The sequence below is a fragment of the Myotis myotis genome, unplaced genomic scaffold, assembly GCF_014108235.1.
Source record: "Myotis myotis isolate mMyoMyo1 unplaced genomic scaffold, mMyoMyo1.p scaffold_m19_p_11, whole genome shotgun sequence".
Classification (NCBI taxonomy): domain Eukaryota; kingdom Metazoa; phylum Chordata; class Mammalia; order Chiroptera; family Vespertilionidae; genus Myotis; species Myotis myotis.
This window is the reverse complement of record NW_023416315.1, coordinates 1,414,367-1,436,470: the sequence shown is the minus strand read 5'-3', so window position 1 is coordinate 1,436,470 and position 22,104 is coordinate 1,414,367. Positions and strand designations below refer to the sequence as shown.

General features: G+C 62.0%; 1 protein-coding gene across 9 annotated transcripts in view; it reads right to left on the bottom strand.

Moving 5' to 3' along the window:
- IKZF1 (IKAROS family zinc finger 1) overlaps positions 1–21,399 on the bottom strand; it is a 74,921-nt gene extending 53,522 nt beyond the window's left edge. The window contains exons 1-2 of one of the 9 annotated variants that reach the window (XM_036327216.1): positions 21,146–21,399; positions 8,876–8,929 (exon numbers count right to left, since the gene is read on the bottom strand). In XM_036327216.1, coding sequence (XP_036183109.1) covers positions 8,876–8,915 — 40 coding nt within the window. In that variant the 5' untranslated portion in view covers positions 8,916–8,929; positions 21,146–21,399. Of the gene's footprint in view, positions 1–8,875; positions 8,930–16,235; positions 16,261–21,145 lie in introns of those variants that run through there. The other 8 variants (XM_036327215.1, XM_036327211.1, XM_036327214.1 and 5 more) reach the window with 8 other exon arrangements.
- Between the last annotated feature and the right edge of the window lie 705 nt (positions 21,400–22,104).

The following is a 22,104-nucleotide window of genomic DNA, read 5'->3' as shown; positions in this document are numbered from 1 at the left end:
TTTTTTATCTCACACACTTGGCGGGCACCCATTCACACGACCCTGACCTCGCCAGAGTCCAAGCACCAGGAGTCCAGGCCCCGCCAGGCAGCCGTGTCCCGCTCCACACCCTCTGCCGGCTGTTCTGCAGGGTGTCCTTTAGGGTGCCCTGTGGGGTGGCCTCTCCCGCCGCCACACCCTCCCTGAGCCTCGTGGTCAAGGTCGCAGGCTGGGCCCCGCTGAGAGGCACGCGTGTGGTGCGTCCGCATTCTTGTCGGGATGTCTGGGCAGCTGCCTGGCCTGGCTCACCTGGGGCGGGGGGCAGCCTGGGGAGCGAAGGACAGGCCGCCCCGGCCCGTGGGTCCCCAGGGCTCACCCAAGATCCTGCCTGCGGGTCCTCATCTCTGAAGCATGAAAGTTCAGTGTGACCCCCACAAAGCAGGGTTACCAAGGCCGGGGCTCCCCACGCCCCGTGTCTATCTGACGGGGTGGCGGGGGGGAGAAGGAGGTCCAGCCCAGGCCCCGCCCCAGATGCCGCCCCAGGAACCATGGCAACCTCTCCACCGGCCTCAACCCGGAGGGAGAGGTCAGCCGCAGGCCAGGAACAGCCGCGGGGCCCACGTGCATGCAGATGACCCTCAGGGAGGAGCAGGAGAGACGGGTCCCGGGAGGTGGACAGAAGCGACGACGGAAGGGGCGACGGGGTGGCCTGTCTGCGGCGGGCGCCACGGGCTGGAGGGACTTGCTGGTGGCCCGGAGCGCAGGGGGGGAGGCGGGGAGCCTGACCCTTCAGAGCCTGGGGCGCTACACCCAGGACACCCCCACACCGGGACACGCCCACCGGAAACACGCCCACACCGGGACACACCCACACCCGGGACACGCCCACACCCGGGGACACGCCCACCAGGGACACGCCCACCGGAGACATCCCCACACCGGGACACGCCCACCGGAGACACCAGGACACGCCCACCTAAGACACGCCCCCTGGGACACGCCCTTCCCGGATCTGCAATGGGCCCGGAGGCCACGCCGGACGGGCGCTGTGGGGACACCGGGAGCCGGTGCCGGGAATAAGGTTGGCTGAACGGTGGGAACGTCCCCCGGAAAACGAAGGCCGGAGACCGGAGTGAAACTGCTGGGCTGTACCCGGGCCTTGTCGAGGCGCGTGACGTCACTAATGCGTCATCGCTGCCCTGGGAGACCAGAGCAGGGAGGGCTCCGCGTGTCTCACTGATTTCCGGAGGAGCGGAGCACCCGGGCAGGAGGGTGCGGGGGGGGAGCACCTGGGCAGGAGGGTGGGGGGGCACCCGGGCAGGAGGGTGCGGGGGTGGGGGGGCACCCGGGCAGGAGGGTGCGGGGGGGGGGTGGAGCACCCGGGCAGGAGGGTGCGGGGGGGGGGGAGCACCTGGGCAGGAGGGTGGGGGGGGGAGCACCTGGGCAGGAGGGTGGGGGGGCACCCGGGCAGGAGGGTGCGGGGTCGGGGAGCACCTGGGCAGGAGGGTGCGGAGGGGGGGGCACCCGGGCAGGAGGGTGCGGAGGGGGGACACGCACCCCGTGACAGCTCGCGGAGGCCTCCCGCACTGGCTTTACCCTTCGGGGGCCACAGGGGGTGGTCAGGGCAGTCTTTTCACTTTTATTTCATCTCTTGGTGAGAATAATCTCACACAGAACTTCAGTGGGTGAAACCGTCTTCTGGGAAAGTGGGGGCGCCGCAGTGGGGAGGCTTGGCGACCAGGGACCCAGGCCACTTGCTTTCTCGGGGACCTCCTGGGGGCCCAATAGACCTGGGAGTGGAGACCCCGTCTAACGAAGGACCGATGGCCGGATGCGGGGCGAGTGTGGGGTGTGCACGCGCGTCTGTCCTGAGCAGCTGTGGTTCTCAGGCTGGGGGGTGGGAGTTGAGACACTACAGGGCACACCCCGGTTTCTCCTGTGGCCCTCCTGGAGGTGCTCCATGGCGCTCTGGGGCCTGGGCCCCTTCAGGTCCCGGGCTGGAAGGGGGGGGGCACCACAGGGAACCGGACGTCCCCAGGAGGGCCTGTCCTCTCTGCCCAACTCCTGCTGGTGTGTGTCCCGGTAACCCCGACTGCTTTTTAAAACATAATTGATCTTTAATGGAACAGAACAGAGAACCCAGAAATCGACCCGAACCACTATGCTCAGTTACTATCTGACAGAGGAGGCAAGAGCATACAGCGGAGTCAAGACAGTCTCTTCAATAAATGGTGTTGGGAAAATTGGACCAATACATGCAAAAAAATGAAACTAGACCACCAAGTCACACCCTACAACAAAAATAAGCTCAAAATGGATAAAGGGCTTAAACATAAGACGGGAAACCATAAAAATACTAGAGGAATCCACAGGCAGCAAAATCTCAGACATATGCCGAAGCAATTTCTTCACCGATACAGCTCCTAGGGCAATGGAAACTAAAGAAAAAATGAACAAATGGGACTCCATCAAAATAAAAAGCTTCTGCACAGCAAAAGAAACCATCAACAAAACAACAAGAATGCCCACTGCATGGGAGAACATATTTGCCAATGTTATCACCGATAAGGGCTTAATCTCCAACATTTACAGGGAACTCATACAACTTAACAAAAGGAAGATAAACAACCCAATAAAAAAAATGGGCAAAGGACCTAAATAGACTCTTTTTGAAAGAGGACATAAGGAAGGCCAAGGGACATATGAAAACTTGCTCAAAGTCACTAATTATACGAGAGATGCAAATCAAAACGACCATGCAGTACCATCTCACACCTGTCAGAATGGCTATCATCAACAAATCAACAAACGACAAGTGCTGGCGAGGATGCGGAGAACAAGGAACCTTCGTGCACTGCTGGTGGGAATGCAGACTGGTGCAGCCACTATGGAGAACAGTATGGAGCTACCTCAGAAGACTAAAAATGGAACTCCCATTTGACCCAGTGATCCCACTTCTAGGAATATACCCCAAGAAACCAGAAACACCAATCAGAAAGGATATATGCACCCCTATGTTCATAGCAGCACAATTCACCATAGCTAAGATCTGGAAACAGCCTAAGTGCCCATCAGCAGATGAATAAATTACAAAACAGTGGTACATCTACACAATGGAATACTATGCTGCTGTAAAAAGGAAGGAACTCCTACCATTTGCAACAGCATGGATGGACCCGGAGAGCATTATGCTAAGTGAAATAAGCCAGTCGGAGAAGATAAATACCACATGATCTCACTCATTTGTGGAATATGATGAACAACATAAACTGATGAACAAAAACAGATCCAGAGACAGAGAAGCACCCGTCAGACCGTCAAACCTCAGAGGGAAGGTAGGGGCGGGTGGGGGTTATGGGGAGAGATCAACCAGAGGACTTGCATGCATATATGCCTAACCAATGGACACAGACACCAGGGGGTGAGGACATGAGCGGGGGGGGGGGGGGGTGATGGGGGTATAGGACACAGATGTAATACCTTAATCAATAAAGGAAAGAAACAAATAACAAAAAAATGGGAGGAGCAGCAGAAGCCAAGCCACTGAGTTAAACAACGAGGTCAAAGGCAACCCTAGAGCGAGTGCTGAAAGCTGGACTACACCGAAGCCCGATCCCGGAACGGAAGGCGTGGTGTAGGAAACCAGAAGCGTTCAGGGAAAACTGAAGAGCTGTGCACACCACTAGTTTGGCAGTACAGGCAGACAGGAAGTAACCATGGCACATTTTCAGGTTTATGTGAGCAAGAAGTTGGTATTTAATGAGCACTTTACACGTCCAGGTATTACACACATATACATCAACAAGGTACACTGTCACAGCCCGTAACATCTAATTTTCATTGAAGTTTATTTCTATCAATTTATCATTTGAAATCACTACGCTGAAACTTGTTTCCAGGGATAGAAACACACTTTTGGAAATAAACAGTTATTTCAAAATAAAATAAAATGTAATGGATCTCTTTGCGGATGGCCCGGTGGGAGGAGGATGGGGGGTGGGTGCAGGGATTGGACGCAGCAGTGGGTGGTTACGGTGCAGCCACGGGTGGGAGTGCAGCCAGGGAACGGGTCGCGCGTATTCTAACCGCCAGGTGCCTGTCAGGTGGGTGTGAGGTTTTCGGACGGTCCCCTGACAAGGATCTGTTTTTGTTCTCATCACTGGCTGCACCCTGAAAAGCATACAACAGTGTGCACCCACTGTTGTCAAGAAATAAAAAAATGATTTAAAAAATTAAAGAAAAATTTGGCCAGTCTGTTTATTAGAAAACAAGACAGGCTGTACCTGGCTGAGGACGCCTCCCAGCCGCCACCTCACTGTGTGCGACGTGGGGGGAGGAGGGACTAATGCAGACGGTGGGGGTGCGACGCGGAGCCCGGGGCAGCCTGATGGACAGGAGCCCGCGGAGCAGTGGGAGGCGGACGAGAGAGCGTGTTCAGCCCGCGCGGGGCGACCGGAGCCCCAGCCTCCTCGCTGTCCCCGGCCTCCCCTCGCCCCCTCGCCGCACCTGCAGAGGCCCCTGATTTGCCTAAAAGCCCCGAGTCTGTGGGGTGGCCGCTGAGACCGGCGCCCCAGGACGCCTCGCGCCGAAGGTTTCCACACCGGACACGCACCCCTTCGTGGAAGGCCTCGCGATGGGCAGACCTCTGCAGGTGCGGACTTCACACCCTGGGCGGTGGCCCTCCCCCAGGCCCGTGCAGGGAGGCCGAGCAGGTGGGAAGAGGCGGCTATGGAGTCACCCCAGCTCGGCCCGCAGGGACTGGAAGGCGGCTGGTCGGGGCCGAGCTCTCTGTGGCCCCCGAGACCGAGGGGACGCGACGGAGTCACCTCCTTAGAGCTCTTCCACGAGGGAAATGAGGCCGAACCCCGGGTGCTGGCTGACCTCGCAGGGCCGCCGTGAGCGGAGAGAACAGCGAGGTGTGTGGCCCTCACACGCTCACTGGGCACATGGTTACGTACCCACGGGCACAGCAGGCATGTGCAGCGCCCAGCCCTGTCTCCCGTCCGTGCTGTGTGAAGACACACGGACACGTGCACTGCGGACAGCATGCAGGCCAGCACCTGCCCGGCCGGCGTGGTCGGTGGTTCAGTGCTGACCGGTGGGCCAGGAGGTCAGGGGTCTATTCCCCTCAGCGCACAGGCCCGGGGTGCGGGCTCCGTCCCCAGTGTGGGCGTCCAGGAGGCAGCCGGTCCGTGATTCCCTCATCACAGATGTTCCTCTCCCTCCCCCTCCCCTCCCCTCCCCTCTCCTCCCCTCCCCTCCCCTCCCCCTCCCCTCTCCCTCCCCCTCTCCCTTCCTGTCTGAAACCAGTAAAAACACCTTTTGAACAGTGCGGGCCCTGGAGAGGCTCCAGTCGCCGCCCCGAGCGCTGGGGCTCCGCACAGACCCGCAGTGTGAGGAGGTTTTGGAGGACACGCGTCCTCGTCCAACTGTACAAACTCTATTCCAGACCAAACCTCCGTCCTTCCACGGAGCTGCCTCCTCGGCAGCCGGTCTGAGGCTCCCCCGCCCCCCAGGGCCTCCCGCCAACAGCGGAGTGCAGGTCCCCTGGAGGCTGAGCTCAGGCGGAGGGCTAGCCACAGAGGAGAAGAAAGGGGCTCTGCTCTGGCTGCCACACTGAGGCCAGAGAGCTGAGCGGCTGCTCCTCACACAGAGCACATGCGAGGCCGCGCAGGCTGCCCTCGGCCCTCGGCCCTGGCCCGGGCAGGGGACCCATGGCCACGGGGTCTCCCTTCAGCGGCATCGTCCCCGGTGCACCCCAGGTGAGGGCCGGGGGCCGAGGCCATGCAGGAGCCTCCTTCTGCTTTGGAATGTGTAACTCCTGTGGCGTTGACATTCTCACCCCCATCCACACGTGTGCGCACACACACACACACACAGACACACAGAGACACACAGACACGCACACAGATATACACACACAGAGACACACGTAGATACACACAGACGCGCGTGCACACCCACAGATACACCCACAGACACACCCACAGCCACGTGCACTCAGACACAGACACACACACACAGGGCGGTGCGGGGGGCACCTTCCGGGGAAGGGCTCACAGTGCCTCCTGCAGCTTCACCCCCGCAGAGCCAGACCCCCCGGAGCCAGGCCACGCGAGACTCAGAGCCCAGCTCTGTCTTCAGGACATCGTTTTGGTTCTTGTTGTTACAGATCTTTTTACAAAACAAAGCATGTGCTTCAGGGAAATCAGTTCACATGACGAGAGGGGCGGTGAGGAGCCGTCCCGTCTCTTCCACAACAGCCTTCCTCTGCCCCGGGTTCCAGGAGGCAGCCCGGAGGCAGCACAGATGCTCCCGATGCCCTGCGCCTGTGTGTGTGTGTGTACATGTGAGCGTACAATGTGAGTGTATGTTACTGTGTAATTGTGTGAGTCTGTGTGTACATGTGTGGGGTGTGTTTGTGTGACTGTGTGTGATTCTGTGAGCGTGTGTGTGAGTGTGTGTGTGAGTGTGTGAATGTGTGTGAGAGTATGTGTGAGTGAGTGTGTGAGTGTGAGTGTGTGAGCGTGTGTGTGAATGTGTGAGCGTGTGTGTGAATGTGTGAGCGTGTGAATGTTGTGAGTTTGGAGCACTGTGTGTGATGTGTGTGAGTGTGACTGTGTGATTCTGTGAGCGTGTGTGTGTGAATGTGTGTGTACGTGTGAGTGTGAGCATGTGTGTGAATGTGTGTGAGTGTGACTGTGTGATTCTGTGAGCGTGTGTGTGTGAATGTGTGTGTGAGAGGTGGAGCATGTGTGTGTGAATGTGTGGTGTACGTGTGGTGAGTGTGTGAATGTGTGTGAATGCAAGTGTGAGTGTGTGTAAATGCGAGTGTGTGTGCAAGTGTGAACGTGTGTGTACGTGTGTGTGAATGTGTGAGTGAATGTGTGTGTGTGAATGTGAGAGTGTGAATGTGAGTGTGTGTGTGTGATGTGTGTGTGTGAATGTCAGTGTGTGTGTGTGTAAATGCAAGTGTGTGAGTGTGTGTGAGTGTGTGTGAGTGTGTGAATGTGTGTGTGTGAATGTGAGTGTGTGTGAATGCGAGTGGGTGTGAGTGTGTGAATGCGAGTGTGTGAGTGTGTGTGAGTATGTGAATGTGAGTGTGAGTGTGTGTGTGTGTGTGAATGTGAGTGTGTGTGAATGTGAGTGTGTGAATGCGAGTGGGTGTGAGTGTGTGAATGTGTGTGTGTGAATGCGAGTGTGTGTGAATGTGAGTGTGTGAATGCGAGTGGGTGTGAGTGTGTGAATGTGAGTGTGTGAATGCGAGTGGGTGTGAGTGTGTGAATGTGTGTGTGTGAATGCGAGTGGGTGTGAGTGTGTGAATGTGAGTGTGTGAGTGTGTGTGAGTGTGTGAGTGTGTGAATGTGAGTGTGAGTGTGTGTGTGAATGCGAGTGGGTGTGGGTCTCCTTCATGTGAAGGGATGAGGGCACAGGTTGCACTCTCACGTCCGCATGGCCCTGACGCCCCCCCACAGTGAATCCCGATCCCCTCACTGCCCAGAGCTGCATGAAGAGGACTCGGACGTCCATGGTTCTCAGACGTTAGCACCAGTGCCAGCGCCGCCTGCTCCCCCTCTCTGTGCACCCGGACGGCGTGTCTGGGGAAACCCCTGAGTTACGGAGAGGAGGCCACACTCGCCGACCCATTCTCACGCCCCCAGCGGCACTCCCAGGGCCTAGAGCCAGCGATGAAAAGCTGGCTCTCGGCTTGGTCGCTGCACCCTGAGAGTGAGTCCACACCTGCCCCCCAGGCGCAGCCGCACGGAGGAGGGGCCGTCTGTGCCCGCAGCGGGTCCGTCTCCAGGTGGGCACAGCTCAGAGCAGCCATGGGCAGGGCCTCCCCCAGGTCCAGGTCTCCATCACAGGACGGATCAGACCAAGAGGCAGATGCAGTGACACCTGGGGAACCAGTGGGCAGGTCGGCGGCCTGGGCGGACCTGAGCCGAGGCTGTAGATATAACAGGCAGAACCCCCAGAGGCCCATTTGCTGCCCCCACACGCGCAGCACCGACAGGGAGCTCCTCACCCCACACCCGGGAGCGGGGCTGCCGGTGCCACCGCTAGGACGGCCTGTGACCCACCCTCGGCTTCCTCCGACTGCTCACTGCTCCACTTCCTGTCCCTGTGACGAGAAGGGCCGCGTCCAACACGGCTTGAAATACACATAAGGGGCCCCAGCTGGTGTGGCTCAGTGGGTAGAGCATCGGCCCATGGACTAAAGGGTGTGGGGTTCGATTCCCATCAGGGGCACGTACGTTGGTTGCAGGCTCCATCCCCAACCCTGGTCGGGGCTGCGGAAGGCAGCCAATTAATGTCTCTCACACTGATGTTTCTCTCCCTCTCCCTCTCCCTCTCCCTGTCCTTCCACTTTCCCTAAGAACCAATGGAAAAATATCCTCAGGCGAATTAACAAAAGAAAAAAAATAAACATATGGGGAAGGCAAGCAATGCTGCTTCCAGGCTTAGCAGAGATTCTAAATTGTGCCCCCAAACTTTCCAAGCTACTTTCCCCTCTTCTTCCTTCCCCTCTCTCTCTCTCTCTCTTCACCCCCCCCCCCCCACTCCTGTCCGTCCCTTTTTCTCACTTTTAAACAAGGGCCTTGGCGGGTGTTCGGGTCCAGAGAAGATCAACCAGTCACCCCCCCTGCCCCCCCCCAAGGGACCCATGTGTAGTACGTCCTTCCCAGCTGGCCTCAGGCTTCAGAGCAGAGCTAATCGTAACTTGGAGAGTCTCGGCCCAGCGTCTCCGGCTGGGACGGCCCCTAAGGGTTGACATTAAACACTGACACCAACTCCATCACGGTGTTCCCTTCTGCCCAGCAGCCCCGCATGGCCCCTGCCCGCCACCCGCCCCGGGAACATAACCGGAACCCCACAGGGTCTCCGAGGGTCTCACCTGAAACTTGGGACAGGTCTTGGCCCTCGTCGCCGTCCATGGTCCTCGGGCTCCCTGAGAAGAGAGGAAGGGGTTAGTGTCAGGCAGGGCCGGCTAGATGTGAGCGCGCGCTAAAGAGCGGGCCGTGAACGGGGCGATCTGCTCGAATAAAGCGCCTTCCTCCCGCACACTCGCCGGGCGCCTCGGACGGGCACAGACCGGGACCCTGAAAAGGCGGCATTACAAAGATTTATAAAAATATCATTACCGGCGCAGGAGGACCAAATTTGTTATTTATTGTTAATTTCCTGCTGCATAATAACCCAAAATGCAAACTGACTGCAACAAAATTAAGCAGAAAATTAAATGGCCCCGGGTCATTGTAGGGCCCGCATTCATTCTCCCGGCTGATCCACAGCTATGTTCCTTCTAATTTACTGAGCATGCATCGATGAACCTTGAGTCAGCCTGGTGACACGCGCACAATCAGCAATCAGAAAAACGAAGCAATTTGCTGAAGAATGTCTCATTTACCCAGGCGGGCTGCGTAGCGGAGCCGCGCACGCCCCGTCCATCAATAATGAATGCACCTCCCGCCTGGCAGATGGGCCACGCGGGCGCTTCATCTCTGTCCCCGCTGCTCCGGGCCCTGCCTCCGCCCTCGCCGCGCTCTAGCCGCCGAGGCAGCAAGACAAGCCGGGGAGGCCGGCTTCCTGTTCTGCTGACAGACGCCGGCTCCCCAGATGGTTTAAAAAGAGAAAGCAGCCGGGATGGGCTGCCCGTGGGTGGCGACAGCCGCCTGGGCAGCCACCCCGACGTGGACAGGGGGCGGGCTGTGCTGTGCTCGCACCCGGGCCCCGGCCGGCACCTGGAGGGCTCGGGGGCCCTCGCGAATGACCACCCCGAAGGGGCCTCCATGGTCTGCTCCCCGTTGCTCAGCTGGGCACCTTCAGAAGAGGCCTCTCTCCGCCCAGCAACCTGGGTCTGTTTCATTTTATTTATTTTTATTGATGTCAGAGAGGAAGGGAGAGGGAGAGGGAGAGCAAACAGCTCCCATCCACAACGTCACCTCCACAGCAAAGAGCACACGTGACATGTTGTTCACTTGTTTTTAAATGTATTTTTACTGATGTCAGAGAGGAAGAGAGAGGGATAGAGAGAGAGAAACATCCATGATGAGAGAGAATCCTGGATCGGTTGCCTCCTGCACGCCCCACACTGGGGATGGAGCCCACAACCCGGGCCTGTGCCCTGCCCGGGAATCGAACCGTGACCTCTGGCTCATAGGTCGACGCTCACCCCTGAGCCCTGCCGGCCGGCCGGGTCTGTTCCTGAACCTCAATCAGGTCACTGTTTTCTGGGGCCTCCTCTGTCTCTCTAGTCCGATGTGTGGGTCTGAGCTGTGTGGCCTGTTTTCGGCAGTGACCTGGACAAGGGGGCGGGGGCTCAGGGGACGCCGCCCTCTGTAGCGAGGGTGACCGCCCTGCAGGCAGAGGCCAGGCATGTGTTTATGGGGCATGTGGAACACAGATCTCCAGTCCGGAGATGTCCGTCCTGGTCATGAAGACAGGAGTGGCCGTGGTTTCTCTGGATGGGGAGGAGGCTCCCCTATGTGTGACGGCCCCCGACAGAGTCACAGGGGCGACACGAGTGTCCAAGGCTGCGTGTGGCCCAGGGCTCGGCTGGTGGGGCCACAGAGGGAAAAGGCCCCTGGACCCAGGAGACAGAGCAGCCAAACGCAGATGCCCAGCTCCAGAGGCCAGCAGGGCGCCGAGCCCAGGGTCACCCCAGCAGGTCCCCCAGGCCCAGCCGGAGTGGTTGAGGGTCGACCGATGAGCCAGGAGGTCAGGGTTCGATTCTTGGTCAGGGCACAGGTCTGGTTGCGGCTCAACCCCCAGTGGGCGGCCGGTGGGGGCAGGTCTCCGGGCAGCAGATCCTGGACACACCCTGTTGCAGCGCTGGCCTGGGCTTCTCCCTCCTGAGTGACCCATTTCTCACAAATTTCTCACAACTTCTTCTCATGTATCAGGGCCAGACAATGCCTGTCACTTCCCCACTCACGGCCCCCCTCCTGCCCCCCGGAAGCAGCCGTGTCAGGGAGAGGACAGGCTCAGGCCCGCTGGGAGGGGCTCCCATCAGGGAGGGACTGGGCCACAGAAGCGCACTCACAACACGTCCCTGCCTCCCTGGCCAGAGGGGAGGGTGGGGAGGGCCCCGGGGCCCAGGAGCATCTGTGCTGTCCTCCCTGGAAGCCCAGACCACAGACCTGGGGCCTGAGGCCGAGCCGCCTCGGAGGCAGCGGGAACAAGCGCCTGCACCAGCCCCACGTGAGCCTGCAGCCGAGGCCACCGTCCAGGAGCCTCACCGTCCAATGAGGCTTTGGAAACACCCTCCTGACCTTGCCTGTGTTTCCTCCTCCCACACCCAGAGGGGAGGGGCGGGAGCTGGCTGTCCCTGGGTGGCGCACAGGGAGCCCTGGGCAGGGCAGTGGGGAGAGGGCCAGTCTGCAGGGGCTGCGGCCTCGGACCCTCCCACGCCCCGCCCCCTCCTGTCTCCAGGATGAGCACCCGCCCCAGCGTTTGCCTGAAATCCCGGCTCTTCCGTGGCCTGAAGTGAGGAGTCCGGCTTAGCGGACTCAAAAGCACGGGAGGCCCACGAAGCCCACGGCGCGTGCCTTTCCAAGCCGCCAACCCACGCGCCCATGGCCCCCGCCCTGCGGCCACTCACAGGTCACAGAGCTCGCAGCTCAGCCCCTGGGAAAGCTCGGCTCCGGGGAGCCTCCTGCAGCTCCCGCCTCTTCCCCCAAAGCAAACGCAGGGCCGGCAGGACGACAGTCCACAGCCACCCGGGCACCACGGGCAGGCGGGACGGTGGCCGCCACAGCGCCTCCCAGGACACACGGTCTCTGTAGCTTTGTGTGGCGACAGATGTCAGTCAATCGTGCGGTCATTTTACACCGAATAAAAACATAGCTACCAGGTCATCACAGCGCACACCTGGAGCTAATGGAATGCTGTGTCAGTTATTCCTCAGCAAAAAAGACAAAAATGACATAATGCACACACGCATACACACATGCATATATACACATACATATTTACACATGCATATGTAGACATTTACATGCATATACACATACATATACACATGCACATGCATGCGAATACTTCCCCCACACACACACTGTCTAGGTAACTGTCTGCCCAGTAACATTTCACAGCGTTTCTTGGGGACGTCACACATGCAGACACACGTGGAGACGGAAAAGGTGCTGGGGTTCCGTGGCTCCAGTGAAACCGCCTCCGGGTGTCTGAGGGTCAGGCCCGGTCTCCAGCGTGGGCCGGGACGGGTGCCCACGTGCTAAGTGGGTGTTTACCCTCAGGCAGTATGGCTCTCGTGAGCAGTCCATATCATTATTCCCATTTCACAGATGAGAACCCGAGGCTGAGAGAGAAGGGGCCAGCGCGGGCACACGCCTCGGAGACCACAGAGCTGAGATTCGAACCCATGACCGTGCGATGGTGACACCTTCTCAGTCTACGGTTCCTGCCGGCCGGGACCTCGAAGCCCAGCGCCGTCACCCCGATTTCAGCAGGAAACACGCATGTTCTTTGGACAATTCTGCCATTACCCCCCCCCCCATCCATTTCCATCCTGGTCATGGGTCCCCCGGCAGCACCGACCCTCCCGCCACCAGCCACACTGCTCTCAGTGAGTCGGGCGCCTTCCTGGCCCACAGTGACGCTGGCCTCGAGGGGCGGGTGGGGCGGCCCGGGGGCCGGGCCGGGGCTGTGTCAGGCGCCTGAGGTCACAGCGCTCTCTGCCCTTTCGTTTGCCAACGAGGAGGAGACGACTCTCCTGGGTCTGTCCTGTCACCGTGAGGGACGCTGTCTCCTCAAAGAGGCAGCCCGCCCTGTGCGGCCTTCGGGGCGCGTCCTGGGGACCTCCCGGGGTTCCCCACGGCCTGACAGCCGTCGGGGGCACAGACTTCCGTGCCTCGTCTCATGTTGGATCTTCTTCATTTTTCAAAAACAAGCTGCCAACCCACACACGCTCACGACTGTCCCACAGGGGCGGCTGGCGCCAGTCACACGGGGCGGCAGGATCCAGCTCGTGCCCCCCACCCCCGCCCCCCGCGAACTGAGCCACAGAAAACGCCTCCAGCGGGTTCTCTGTGAACCTGCTGTCTGAGGGCAGATGAGCTCCGACGGGCAATTCTGGGCTCATTTGTTCCTAAGGCGGGAGGGGGAAGGGGCTGGAGACACGCTGACTGCAGCCGGGACAGGCGCGGAGCTGGGAGCCAAGGGCCAGCACAGTCCGGCATCGCAAACCCCGTGTCCCTCCCGTGTCTGCCCCGTCCCATGTCTGTCCCACGTCTGCCCCTTCCCGTGTCCCCTGTCCCTCCCGTGCCTGCCCATCCCATGTCCTATGTTTCTCCCATGTCCTTCCCGTGTCTGCCCCGTCCCGTGCCCCTCCCCCCCCGAGGGGCAGGCTGCCTGTGGGGACCTTCCGCGCCCCGGCTCTCACACTACTCCCCGTAAGGCCTGTCCACGCAGCACCCAGCCTCACAATTCACACGCGTGGGCGCTGTCCCCGAGTGTGACCCTCGCCCTCGCCGGGCCACTCCCTAGGCAGCCCCCTCAAACATCAGCGGCTGCGTGCACCTCGTCCCTTCAGTGGAAATCTAGGCTCAGACCCACTTCTCCCACCTCCGCGGTTTCCGGCGCCTCGGTGCATGGCAGGACGGCGACACCATGACACCCACCGGTAACAGCGTCGCCCGCCCGGCCTGCGGCTATCAGGCGGCGCGGACCGGTCCGGCGCGGCTCCTGCTGTTTCCGCGTTTCTCCCATTTTAGGAGCGGGCCACCGCGGCCCCATGTGCAGGAGGCAGGTGCCCAGGAGGCCGCTGCGCGGAGCCGAGCCCCCGGTGCCCTGGGCCCGAGGTGACCTCCCACCAGCGCTGCCGCGGACGGACAGGCAGCCCAGCCCGGAGCACCTGGAGGAGCCGCTGTCCCCACAGCCCCGCGTGCACTGCCCCGCGGCTCCCGGCCTCTGGCCGCAGACGCCTTGCAGGGGGCCCTGTGCTGAGGGCCCTGCTCTGCTTAGACCCGAGGGAGTGAAATTATGCAAATCCTCGCGGCACATCCAGCTGTCCATCCCCCATCCCCCCCCCCACCCTGGCAGGTGGGTGCTGCGCTCGCCCTGACCGACCGACCGGCCCACTGAGGACGTCGGGGAGGAGCCCTCAGCGTCTCTCACGCTGGGGACAGTCTACTTCCTACATCTCAGCCTCACAGGGAAATGGGCTCTGGGGAGGACGCATCCGGTGCGCTGTGAGCCGGCGCCTGCTCAGTCCTGCTCTTCGCAGTGCAAAGGCTGCCCGGCCCCTCGAATGCGGGGTGTTTCCTGGGAGCCCCAAGAGGAGGGGCGGCCTTCCTGAGCCTCGGACGCCCTCCAACCTGTTCAGGCCGCGTGGAGCCGGCTGCTGGGGCTTCTCCTGCGAGACCGGCACCTGGGCCGCTCTCTGCCGCCGCCGCACAGCGATCAGCTCTCAGCAAGTAAGCAGGCGCCTCGTCACAAAGACCCCTGCTCGCCTTTGGACAGAACGGAGACCCCAAACTTAGATCCCGCCCAGCTAGCTCCAGCTTCAGGAGCCCTAGCACCTCCGCAGGCACCTCATCCACCCCAACGCCATGGGCTTAGCTGCAAAGCACTCGGCTCTGACCCTCCAGCGATACAGTGATCAGTGCCACACGGACCGCGGCTGGGCAGCAAGAACCGCTGGGCGAGGAGCCTCAGAACAACAGGGCAGAGCGGCACCGGGCACTCTGATGGGCTCTGTCGTCGGATCGATGAGCAGGACCCTTTCCGGTTCCACTTCATCCCATGGGGAGAGCTCAGCACCAGCTGGACCTCAACGCGCTGCGATGGCCGCCCCACCCCAGGGGGGCCCAGTGGGTGCAGTCCCGGGGCTCCCGCCACCACCTCGAGCCGCAGGCCCCAGGCACACAGGGGAGGGGCACCTGCAGGACCTCAGAGGAGCTACAACTTCCTCCTCCGGCTCCCGCCCAGCGCCTTATTTATAATCCGCCCCAAATGCCCTCAAGGGCGGGGCAGCTCCAGCTCACTCCCCCTCCAGCCTGCCCTCCCAGGTGCTTCAATAATTCATCTTCACTGTTTTAAGTTTTCCTTTTTGGCAAATCACTTTTTTTTTTTTTAACCAAAGCCTTGTCTGCTCTAAATTAATCTGAAAATTCTTTAAATTCGGGGAAACATACATCCCAGGCAGAAACAGGAAAACCACAAAGCCTGGGTCCCGGACGAGGGCAGACGGCACCTAAAGCAGCGGTTCTCAACCTTCTGGCCCTTTAAATACAGTTCCTCAGGTTGTGACCCAACCATAACATTATTTTCGTTGCTACTTCATAACTGTAATGTTGCTCCTGTTAGGAATCGTCATGTAAATATCTGATATGCAGGATGGTCTTTGGCGACCCCTGTGAAAGGGTCGTTCAACCGCCAAAGGGGTCGCGACCCACAGGTTGAGAACCATTGACCTATAGGCTGGGAGACGCTGGGCATCCGTGGAGACCCTCGAAGTTGCTGCCCCCAGCACTCAGCCCAGGAGCAGGGCCCTCCTGGTCCCGGGAGAGCTGCTGGCCGCCGGGGGCTCCATGCCTCCCTCTCATTCCTCCGAGGCCTGAAATGACCCTCCCCGCTGGCCACAGGCAGGGCCCGCTGCCCGGTGTGCCCCACGGCGGCCAGGTTTCACCACAAAGGTGTGCCCCAGTTGGCGAGGCCGCGTCCAGGGAACGCCTGGCTGTCCCCGGGGACTGCGTCTGCCCGGATCGTCCACGTGTAAATGGTTTCAAACGAACAGAACACGCCCTGTGCGCGGGCTGAGGCCGGATCTGAGAGACAGGGCGCAAACACCCATTTCGGTGCGTCTACGGCCCTTAAAACCGCGCTACGCCGTCTCAGTCGGTCCAATGGTCCCGGCAACATCCCTCACGTGAACACCAGCAGGTGGGGGGAGAAGTGAGGGCCCCGCACCCCGGGCCCCGCACTGTGTCTGCCCGTCAGCAGAGCGAACCCGGGCGCCGCGTGGCAGGAAGGGGCCGGTTTCTGTGGGCGGCCACGGGGTGCAGGGAGGACCGGATGGGCCTGGTGAGAAAGTAGGGGGGTGCTCTCCCACGGGCGGCCCTCCCCTGCCTCTAGGCCACGGAGGTGGCTCCCGGGTCTGAGAGCCGCGGGTCTGAAGGACCCTCTCTGTCACCCCGACAGCGGCTGGGAGGGGCGGCGGGCGCTGGGGCAGGAGACACTGGGCCTCCATCCAGGGGAGCCCAGCAGACAACACGGGGGGGCGAGGGGGCACTCACCGCTGAGCCCACGCCGCCCACAGGAGTCCCGGCGTGGATGGGGGGGTCCTCAGGACGCGGGGTCCCCTGCACTAAGCTCCGGGAGGCCCTGTGCCCGCGGTGGCTGCTCCTGGCTCCTGTCTGCCGCCCTCACGCTCCCTCCCGGGGGGGCGGGCAGAGAGGAAGGAGGACCCACAGGCCAATATGCAAAAAAGGAGGGAAGAGGGAAGGAGCGGCTTCCTGCTCCCCAGCGGAGATCAGGGCTGCGATCAGTCGCAGGTGGGGGGCGGGCCCTGCCGGCACAGTGCTCCCCACAGGCAGGCCTGGGAGAGGGGAAGCTGCCAGGCCCCCAGCTCGCGGGACCGGAGTGGCCGCGCACCTGCCACCCCAGGTGTCCGCCCGAGGGGGCAGTTTCCCACCGTGTGGGGCACCCCTGGCCTCACCCATTTGTCACAGGAAAACGTGAGAAGGACAAGGAGGCAACGACCCATTAGGCAGCCGCCCTGGACGGGCCTCAGGGCTTCCCTTCAAGCCCTCAGCAGGGAAGGGACAGGGACAGGGACAGGGAAGGGACAGGGACAGGGATAGGGAAGGGACAGGGACAGGGATAGGGGAGGGACAGGGACAGGGAAGGTACAGGGATAGGGACAGGGAAGGGACAGGGATAGGGAAGGGACAGGGACAGGGACAGGGAAGGGACAGGGAAGGGAAGGGAGGGAAGGGAAGGGACAGGGACAGGTGGAAGGGAAGGGCAGGGCTAGGGAAGGAGAAGGGACAGGTAGGGAGGGAGGAAGGGACAGGGACAGGGACAGGACAGGAAGGTAGGGAAGGGACAGGGACAGAGACGGCACAGGGACAGGGACGGGGACAGGGAAGGGATAGGGAAGGGACAGGGACAGGGATAGGGAAGGGACAGGGAAGGGAAGGGAAGGGACGGGATAGGGAAGGGACAGGGACAGGGACAGAGACGGCACAGGGAAGGGACAGGGATGGGAAGGGACAGGGACAGGGATAGGAACAGGGAAGGGAAGGGACAGGGATAGGGAAGGGAAAGGGACAGGGATAGGGAAGGGACAGGGAAGGGACAGGGATAGGGATAGGGAAGGGAGGAGGTAGGGAAGGGAAGGGAAGGGACAGGGATAGGGAAGGGACAGGGAAGGGGAAGGGAAGGGACAGGAGAAGGGACCGGGAAGGGAAGGGACAGGGACAGGGATAGGGAAAGGACAGGGACAGGGATAGGGAAGGGACAGGGATAGGGACAGGGGGACTGGACTTAGGGAAGGGACAGGGATAGGGACAGGGACAGGGATAGGGAAGGGATAGGAAAGGGACAGGGACAGGGATAGGGAAAGGACAGGGACAGGGGATAGGAAGGGGACATGGACAGGAAAGGGACAAGGATAGGAACAGGGACAGGGAAGAGGACCAGGGGAATGGATAGGGAAGGGACAGGACAGGGGACCGAGATGGGCAGGCAGGGGACAGGGATCGGGACAGGGACAGGGAAAGCGGAAGGGGCCAAGGATGGGAAGGGATAGGGAATGGGATAGGAAGGGACAGGGATAAGAGAAGGGGATAGGTAGGACAGGGGATCGGGAAGGGACAGGGATAGGGACAGGGATAGGGAAGGGATAGGAAAGGGACAGGGACAGGGATAGGAGGACAGGGACAGGGAATGGAACAGAGGGACAGGGGATAGGGACAAGGATAGGGACAGGGACAGGGATAGGGAATGGATAGGGAAGGGACAGGGACAGGGACAGAGAAGGGATAGGGAAGGGACAGGGATAGGGAAGGGACAGGGACAGGAAAGGGACAGGGACAGGATAGGAACAGGGACAGGGACAGGGACGGGGACAGGGACAGGGACGGGGACAGGGACAGGGACAGGGATAGGGAAGGGACAGGAACAGGGACAGGGACAGGGACAGGGATAGGGACAGGGACAGGGAAGGGACAGGAACAGGGACAGGGAAGGGACAGGGACACAGACCACCGCAGGGCGGGCCAGGCCTCCTCTCCACTTGGCAACGTCTACCCAGCCCCCTTGTCCTCACTCCTAATGTGTCACAAGCTCTGACAAATACTTGTCTGAATGTCACCAAACACTTAAAACCGCGCCACCTCAGCTCCCGAAGCCACAGCTCGGGAAGCCGAAGGCCGAGCCGAGTTACAGGAGGAGGGCTGGGGCGGGAGTCTCCTGCACACGGCAGCAGGAACAGGGGTGTCCTCCGAGAAGAGGGGGCGTGGGGAGCCCACAGCAGGTACCACCGGTCTGGGGGGGCTGCCGAGTCCCTGCGAGCGCCAGTCCTAGCTCCCTCCTTGGCCGAGGCTGCGCGGTGTGGGCAACGCTACCCCTCCCCCCCCTCCGGCAGCCCGGCTGGGCCCGCAGCCCAGCGCACAGGTGCCGCCGTGCGAGCAGGACCTTCCGGCTCGAGGGGTCATGGCCCAGTGGGTCTGGGCTAGTGAGGGTGGGTCACTTGTCTCTGGGACATCACGCACGTCTGGGCTGTGCCCATGCAAACGCAGGGACAGTGGCAGGGAGCAGGGCTCAGGGCGGGGGGTAGAGGGCTGGGGGGATGGGCGGGGACGGGGGCAGCACCAGGTCACAGGAAACAGACCCACCCAGGGCCTGTCAGTCTGAGAGGCAGCAAGGCCATGAGAGGGCGGCCCTCCATGAGCTGGAGGCGCGGGCACCGGCCTGCGGACCCGGCTGCACAGCCAGGCTTGTGTCGTGGAGCACAGACGAGGAGGCGGAACCCAAAGCGCCGCCCACGGTGCGTCCGAGGCGGTCTGGCCGCGCTCACCCCAGAGCGCGCAGCGATGGCGGCCCCACGCACCGGTGCCTACGCGGACCGTCATCCGTGCGAAAACCCAGCCTGCGTTAGTCCAAGGCCAACAGCAACGGAACCCAAAGCGGAGCGGCTGCACCACCAGCTCAGTTCACGCGATGCTAACACCCCCACCTGCCCCAGGCCGCCCTCTGCATGCACGTGCGTGCTGCGCGCATGCGTGTGTGTGTGTGTGTGTGTGTGTCCACGACCCACCCACTCATGCCCACAGAGCCGTGAAGTAGACAGTCCGTGTCCGTGGGGCGGGGCGGGGTGGGGTGCCGTGGCCAGCCGCGGGCAGGGTGTACACGGTGCTTTCTCACATTTCAAAACCTGCCATTCCATGGCCAAGCTGTGACTACACCCGCCAAATGTGGAACCGACAGCGGCAAGCCACGTGGGACAGAGTCCCCAATCCAGAGAGCCCGTCCTCCAGAGGGCCCGTCCTCCAACTCTGTCTCCAGCCCAGCGAGGGGGGCGTGGGGGCCCAGCACCCCACCCGCGGGCTCCGGCCTCGGGCCTGGAAGCTCACCCTGGCCGTCATTTCCCAACAAGGGAAGTGGCTGCAGGGACAGCCACAGTGTACCTTCCCCAGGAGACCGGGGGCCAACTTCTCCCCGGGCCGACATGGCACACACTCTTATTCCCGGGCCGGTGGGCTCAGCCGAGCAGGGGCTCTGACTGCACGGGGCTCGGGAATATGGGGGAGGGGGGCAACTTTCGGCGGGGAGCACTGTAGCTCAGACACCGAGGAATCACACCAGCATGGTGGCGGGTCCCGTGAAACAAAAAGGGAAGAAAACAGGACCGGTCCCGGCAGTGAAATGTCTCAGGCACCGGCTCTGGTGGCCTTTTAGACCAGGAAGCACATGTTTGCTTGCTTTTCATGTCAAATAAGGGATCATCGTGGACGTTTGTGGGAAATTTTGAAATCAGATATGTTCTATCAGACCAGGACAGCACAGGACTTTACCGTGTGACATCATTCTTTCTACCTGGGCGCACACATTATTTTTTCAACATGGCCCGCACGGCCTGTGGTGTTTAAATCACCACTGTTTAAGTTTGAAGCCACACAGGCAATCATCGGCTTGGTGGCGGAAACAATCCGGACACGTTGGATATAAATAACGTTTACACGGTTACTTCCCAGATCCCATGTAAAAGGCGGCCCTCCAACCCTCCTCCAACGAACATCTTGAAACAAAGAAATAAAAGCAAGAGGCTCCGACCATTCCCTGCAGGTCCTGTCTCCTCTCAACTCATTAGCCAAAGCGGCAGCCCTCGCCACCATCTGAATTTCCACCCGCGCTGACAGACCCCGCACATTAAATATTTTCAACTTCCACCCTCTCCTCTTCGCACAGAAGTTGATCTCAGTGAGGAGAGGTTTCTTCAGCAGCAGTTTGACTCTCAAGTTCAAAGCCAGGCACCGGGAGCTGAAACACCCCGTGGGGAGCAAGGGGGGGGTTCTGAGCGTGCACCCCGAGGGGGGCCGCCCCTGCCTTTGAACGCGGGCCTGACCAGACCCTAGGAGATCCCCAGGTGCCACCCTCCGCCTCCAGAGCAGAAAAACAAAAGCCCTCGCCTTCCTGAGAGCCCTGAGGAAGCACCCGGGTCCCCAGCGCATCCTGGACGCACATTTCAAATTGCGTGGCAAGTAACCTGATGCCTGGTCACCCAGGCGTTGGCTTCCGAACCCGGAGCCCAAATCGCAGCCGGCAAAAGTATGGCCAACTTTTCCAACCGGCGGACTCTCCGCGGCAGAAAGCAGGCGCGGACGCGGTCTCATGTGTTAGCAAAAGCTCTCGCCCACAAATAAGAAAGAAAAACAGCAACACCTCCTCGTGAATGACGCCTAGAGCCGACCCGGACCTCACGCGTCAGCTCCGATCAGTTCAGATGCGACCAGGAGCCGGTCCTCCTGGTGCCGGCGCGGAGCGCAGTCCCCCGCCAGGCCCTGCACCTGCGCGCTCCCCGCCCGAGAGCGGAGGCGCCGAGCGGACCAGGGGGCCGTCTTACTGCCCTTCCCTTCCCTCCTCTTTTCCCCTCTCTCCCCCGCCGACTCCCCCGTTTTGAGATCCCACCGAAAGCACTCACGTGGATGTGTGCGGCTCACGTTGGGGGCCAAAGATGGTCCTGGGGCAGGAGAGCACCCGCGGGGCCGGGACCGAGCGCCCGCCGGGCTCCAGGCGCCGCGCGTGCCGCCGGCCGCGCTCGGGGACCAGGGCTGTGGCCGCAGTGGCCGCCGGCGGGCGCGAGGCGCTGGTTAGAGCGCCCGTCGAAGTCGGTGGCGCGCTTCCCGGCCGCCTTTCACAACGACTTCCTGGACTCGCTCGCTCGCATTGTTCCCCATTTCTCCGCGCTCCCCACCCTCGCCGCTCCGACCTGCGCGCGCTGCCTGCCGGCCGCTGCCCCGCGCGCACAGCGCCGCCCACGGGCCGCGCCCCTGGCCCTGCGCGCCTCGCCACCTGCGGCCGCCGCCCCGCGCCCCACCAACTTCGGGGCGGCGCGCGCGGGTCCCGGCTCCGCCTGCCAGCAGCCGGCCGGCCCCCGCCCCGCTCGCCGCGCGGGACGCCGAGCGGGACAGGGTCCAGGCGCGGCGCGGGGTGCGGGACTCGGAGCGCGGCAGGAGCCCAGCGCCCCGCCTCCGCCCCGCCGCCGGGCGGCCCGCGCGTGGCACCTTCCCGACCGCAACTCCGGGGCCCCGCGCGCAAACTTTGTCGCGGCGTGGGGCTGGCCGGGCCCCCAGGGTCCCGGACGGGGCGGCTCGGGCCGTACCTGCTGGCGCCGCAGGCTGCAGCCCGCTCGCCCTCCGCGCCCGCCTCGCCCCGCGCGCCTCCGCCGCCCCCGCGCGCAGCGCCACCCGGCCCGCCCCCCGCCGCCGCGCTTCCTCGTTCCAGCACCGCATCGCCCCGCAGCCCGTGCGGCAGGCGGCGGCCGGTGCTGGGCGCCTCGGACTGGCGGCGGGATCGCCCGCGGCGCGGCTGGACCCGCGCTTAACCCTTGGGCGCCCGGCGCGGGCGTGGCCGCGGGAGGAGGGGACACGCGCCGTCAGA